This window comes from Zea mays, chromosome 2 (assembly GCF_902167145.1).
Source record: "Zea mays cultivar B73 chromosome 2, Zm-B73-REFERENCE-NAM-5.0, whole genome shotgun sequence".
NCBI classification, from domain to species: domain Eukaryota; kingdom Viridiplantae; phylum Streptophyta; class Magnoliopsida; order Poales; family Poaceae; genus Zea; species Zea mays.
The window spans coordinates 201432153-201437341 of record NC_050097.1 but is presented as its reverse complement, the minus strand read 5'-3'; the positions used below and the strand labels follow the sequence as shown (position 1 = coordinate 201437341).

At 62.0% G+C, this 5189-nt stretch overlaps 1 protein-coding gene across 1 annotated transcript; it reads left to right on the top strand.

Annotated features, from left to right (window-relative positions):
* The first annotated feature begins 339 nt into the window (after positions 1 to 339).
* Positions 340 to 2724, top strand: LOC103647610 (cytochrome P450 78A9). The gene is made up of 2 exons (XM_020548532.3): positions 340 to 1633; positions 1769 to 2724. Exons 1-2 carry the CDS (start codon positions 587 to 589, stop codon positions 2405 to 2407), a joined length of 1686 nt encoding a protein of 561 aa, XP_020404121.1. The 5' UTR covers positions 340 to 586; the 3' UTR covers positions 2408 to 2724.
* The last annotated feature ends 2465 nt before the right edge of the window (positions 2725 to 5189 follow it).

Here is a 5189-nt window from a genome sequence, read left to right as displayed (position 1 = left end):
CTAGGTTCCCGGCCGGCCGGGGACCCTCAAGACGCTAGCGGAGTAGCGCCGCCGTCTCGCCGCCCCGATCCCGCGCGAGGCACGAGGGGGGGCCGAGTACATCGACCACACGTCTCGCATCTCGCGCTACCCGCCGCCGGCGCGGCGCATCGCTCCTCCCCCCCTTGCATGCATGGCCATCACGTGCCCAACCACACCCCTCGGCGCCACGCGGGAGTCCCTCCCCCTCCCTACCGCCGCCATAGCCGTACGTGTGTCCCCGCCCCGGCGCAGCCTCCGCCTCCCGTCCCGTTACGCGTGCCGGAGTACAAATATCTCGCGCGCGGTCTCGCCTCGCAGTAACCAGAAACCATAGGCATCGGCCTTGGGCGCCACACGATTTCCGGCAGCATCAACAACCGTTCAGGCTTTACTCCATAGTCCATACAAATATTTATACGGCCCTTACCGCCTCGAGCCTATAAAAGCGCCGCGCCTCGCCCCTGCACAGCTCACCTCACCTCACTCAAACCGAGCGCCAGTTGCCAGCACGAAGAGTAGGAGTAGGAATCGAAGAGTGAGTGAAACTGAAAGACGAGGAGGAGCCATGGCGACCCCGGATGACCGCGGCAGCTGGTTGCTGTACCTGTCCCTAGCCGCCAAATGCGCCGGCGAGCAGCCTTACCGCCTCGCGGGCTTCCTGGCCGTCTGCGCCGTGGCCTTCGTCGTGACATGCCTCCTCCACTGGTGCTTCCCGGGAGGCCCGGCGTGGGGGAGGTGGTGGTGGACGCGGCGGCTCGGTGCCGGTGCCGGTGGCGGCGCGACGGCGGTGGCGGCGGCCCTGCCGGGGCCGAGGGGCCTGCCCGTGGTCGGGAGCATGTGGCTCATGACGGGCCTGGCGCACCGCAAGCTCGCGGCGGCGGCGGGGAGCCTCGGCGCCAGGCGCCTGATGGCCTTCTCCCTCGGGGGCACGAGGGTGGTGGTGGCCTCGCACCCGGACGTGGCGCGCGAGATCCTCAGCAGCCCGGCGTTCGCGGACCGGCCCATCAAGGAGTCCGCGTACGGGCTCCTGTTCCACCGCGCCATCGGCTTCGCGCCCTACGGCGCCTACTGGCGCGCGCTGCGCCGCGTGGCGTCCACGCACCTCTTCTCCCCGCGGCAGGTCGCCGCGTCGGCCGCGCAGCGCGCCGTCATCGCGCGCCAGATGGTCGGCGCCGTCAAGGAGCTGTCGGCGGCCTCGCCGGGGCGGCGCGGCGGCGTCGAGGTCCGCCGCGTCCTGCGCCGCGGCTCCCTGCACAGCGTCATGTGGTCGGTGTTCGGCCGGCGGTACGACCTGGAGCTGGACCCGGCCAGGGAGAGCCCCGAGACGCGGGAGCTGAGGCGACTCGTGGACGAAGGGTACGACCTGCTGGGCCAGATCAACTGGTCCGACCACCTCCCCGGCCTCGCGTGCCTCGACCTGCAGAGCACCAGGGCCAGGTGCGACCGCCTCGTCCCGCTCGTGACCCGCTTCGTCGGCGGCATCGTCGACGAGCACCGCGCCCGGAACCACCTCCGCTCTGCTCCGCCTGCCGTCGTGGACTTCACCGACGTCCTGCTCTCGCTGCCGGCCGACGACAGGCTCACCGACGCTGACATGATCGCCGTCCTCTGGGTGTGTAACTGAACCCAGCGTAGCCTCTTCCTCTTCCCAGTGTAACCTCTTCCAGCATCTTCGCACCGCATGCTTCGGTTTCTTATGGATGACACGCGAACGTCGTTACGTCCCTTTTTTTTGTTTTGTTTGCAGGAAATGGTGTTCCGTGGAACTGACACCGTCGCCGTGCTGATGGAGTGGGCGCTGGCCAGGCTCGTGCTGCACCCTGACGTGCAGGCCCGCGTCCACGACGAGCTGGACCGCGTGGTCGGGCCCCACCGGGCCGTCACCGAGTCCGACACGGCGTCACTGGTCTACCTGCACGCCGTGATCAAGGAGGTGCTCAGGATGCACCCGCCGGGCCCGCTGCTGTCGTGGGCTCGCCTGGCCACGTCAGACGTGCACGTCGACGGACACCTCATCCCCGCCGGGACCACCGCGATGGTGAACATGTGGGCCATTACGCACGACCCAGACGTGTGGGCCGAGCCGACGGAGTTCCAGCCGGAGAGGTTCATGGGGTCCACCGAGTTCCCGATCATGGGGTCGGACCTCAGGCTCGCGCCGTTCGGGGCGGGCCGGCGCAGCTGCCCCGGGAAGAGCCTCGCCATGGCCACCGTGGCCTTCTGGCTCGCGACGCTGCTGCACGAGTTCGAGCTGCTCCCCTCGCCCGTCGACCTGTCGGAGGTGCTCAAGCTGTCGTGCGAGATGGCCGTCCCGCTGGCGCTGGCCGTGACGGCGAGGCCCCGGCAAGCGGTTCAGAAGTCGGTTGGGGTATCAGTCTCACTGTGAGCAATAGCATGGCGGGCTGGCGCTACTGTACATGGAAAGTGCTTCTGCTTGCAGGTTGCTACTACTCGGTCGACATGGGTATATGCTTTTCATGTTACTGTCTTTGATGTGTATCGATCAGGTGCCGAATGTGATACTTTGGCTTGTACTGTTAGCTCTTTTCCTGGGTGCTCTTTTCTTTCTTTTTCTTAGTACTCGCTGTAAGACTCGTCAAATGTATATGCTGGTTTGGATGGTTTTGGATTGTAGTCGCATACTACTAGTAGTATTGCGCAGTTCAATGCCTAAATATGCTATAATCATTCATGTTCGTACCAGCTAAAGTAGCAGCTATAGATCTATATACACAAAAATATTATAGAAACAGTAGAAACCAGTACGGATTAAAGCCAAGCGAACAAAAATGTTGTTCGCTACAAAGACGGATCTTGCTGTGGGACGGGCGGGGCTCGAGCCCCCCTACGGCCCTACTGCTTCCGATCCTATGGAGCCACACTAGAGCCTTCCATAAGCTAAAATGTACATAATATATAACGTAGAAGAGGCTTCTATACTGCATCACTTTTAGTTTAGTCCATCCTAAACTTTTTTCTGGCTTCGTGCCTGTTAGGATAGCGTTAATGTCTACCACGATTGGGTGCTGGTAACACTACGTAGCAGTCTCAAGTGTTCTGTAATCTAGGTCGTGTCGGTAGTCTAGTAATATTGTCACCCGCAACATATTCTATACCACTATATACATTAGTTTAAACTTTACAAAAACCTATCCAACCAAATCACTCCCACATCCATAACATTCACTAAATCCACCAAACAAATTACAGACTTAGCACACCATCAAAATCAATGCTTCAGATTGTCGGCTAAACCCTCTCCATTACTCACTCAAATCCAATGAATAATATTGTTTAGATATCTCTCATCCCTCCTCCTCCCCATGTGTCGGTGTTTCGACCCCGGGGGGGTCCCTGGACCGACGAGTAAATTGTCGCTGCGTGTCCCAGCCCAGATGGGTCGGCGCGAGACGGGACACAAAGGGGGAAAACAGTAAGGGGAAACCGCGGCCTTCGTGTTGTCCTGCGCCTAGGGCAGATGGATGCGCTTGCAGTAGGGGGTTACAAGCGTTCGCGTGGGAGAGAGAGAGAGAGCGAGAGCCTTATGCGTCGGCTCGTTCTCCCACGCGGCCAACCTTATCGTACGAGAGCCCTGGACCTTCCTTTTATAGGCGTAAGGAGAGGGTCCAGGTGTACAATGGGGGTGTAGCAGTGTGCTAACGTGTCTAGCAGAGAGGAGCTAGAGCCCTAAGTACATGTCGTTGTGGCAGTCGGAGAGGTTTTGGCACCCTGTTCATGTGATGTTGTGGCCGTCGGAGGAGAGCTGGAGCCCTGCGGAAGTACAGCTGTCGGGGCTGTCGGATCCTTGCTGACGTCTCCTTGCTGACGTAAGGGGCTCGGAGCTGCCGTCGTCATGGAGCGTGCAGGGTGTCATCATTACTTGTTTACTGGGGCGAGCCAGATGGGACGCCGGTCTTGTTCCCCGTAGCCTGAGCTAGCTAGGGGCAGGGTAATGATGGCCCCCCTGGCGACGTGGCCGGTCCGGACCCGAGTTTGGGCGAGGTGGCGATTCCTCTGAGGTCGAGGTTGAGTCCGAGCCCTGGGGTTGGGCGAGGCGGAGTCCATCGTCTTCCGGAGCCGAGGCTGAGTCCGAGCCCTGGGGTCGGGCGAGGCGGAGTTCGTCGTCTTCCAGAGCCGAGGCTGAGTCCGAGCCCTGGGGTCGGGCGAGGCGGAGTTCGTCGTCTTCTAGAGCCGAGGCTGAGTCCGAGCCCTGGGGTTGGGCGAGGTGGAGTTCGTCGTCTTCCGGAGCCGAGACTGAGTCCGAGCCCTGGGGTCGGGCGAGGCGGAGTCCATCGTCTTCCGGAGCCGAGGCTGAGTCCGAGCCCTGGGGTCGGGCGAGGCGGAGTTCATCGTCTTCCGGAGCTGAGGCTGAGTCCGAGCCCTGGGGTCGGGCGAGGCGGAGTTCGTCGTCTTCTAAGTCATGGTTGAGTCCGAGCCCTGGGGTCGGGCGAGGCGAAGTCCATCTTCCGAGGCCGAGACGGGGGGCCGAACCCTGGGGTCGGGCGAGGCGGAGCTTCCTATGTCGCTTGAGGCTGGACTTAGCCGCTGTCGACCTCACTCTGGCGAGTGGCACGACAGTCGGAGCAGGGCAGGCGGCGCTGTATTCCTGTCGGGTCGGTCAGTGGAGCGGCGAAGTGACTGCGGTCACTTCGGCCCTGTCGACTGAAGAGCGCGCGTCAGGATAAGATGCCAGACGGTCCTTGCATTAAATGCTCCTGCGATATGGTCGGTTGGTGTGGCGATTTTGCCAAGGTTGCTTCTCCCCGAAGCCTACCCAAGCTATGCCTCGGGCGAGTCGACGGTGCGTCCGTTGCTTGAGGGGACCCTCGGGCGAGGCGTGAATCTTCCGGGGTCGGCTGTCTTTGCCCGAGGTCGGGCTCGGGCGAGGCGAGATCGTGTCCCTTGAGTGGACTGAGCCTTGACCTTAATCGCACCCATCAAGCCTTTGCAGCTTTGTGCTGATGGGGGTTACCAGCTGAGATTAGGAGTCTTGGGGGTACCCCTAATTATGGTCCCCGACAGTAGCCCCCGAGCCTCGAAGGGAGTGTTGATACTCGCTTGGAGGCTTTTGTCGCACTTTTTTGCAAGGGGACCGGCCTTTCTCGGTTGTGTTTTGTTCCGGTGGGTGCGCGCGAGCGCACCCGCCGGGTGTAGCCCCCGAGGCCTCG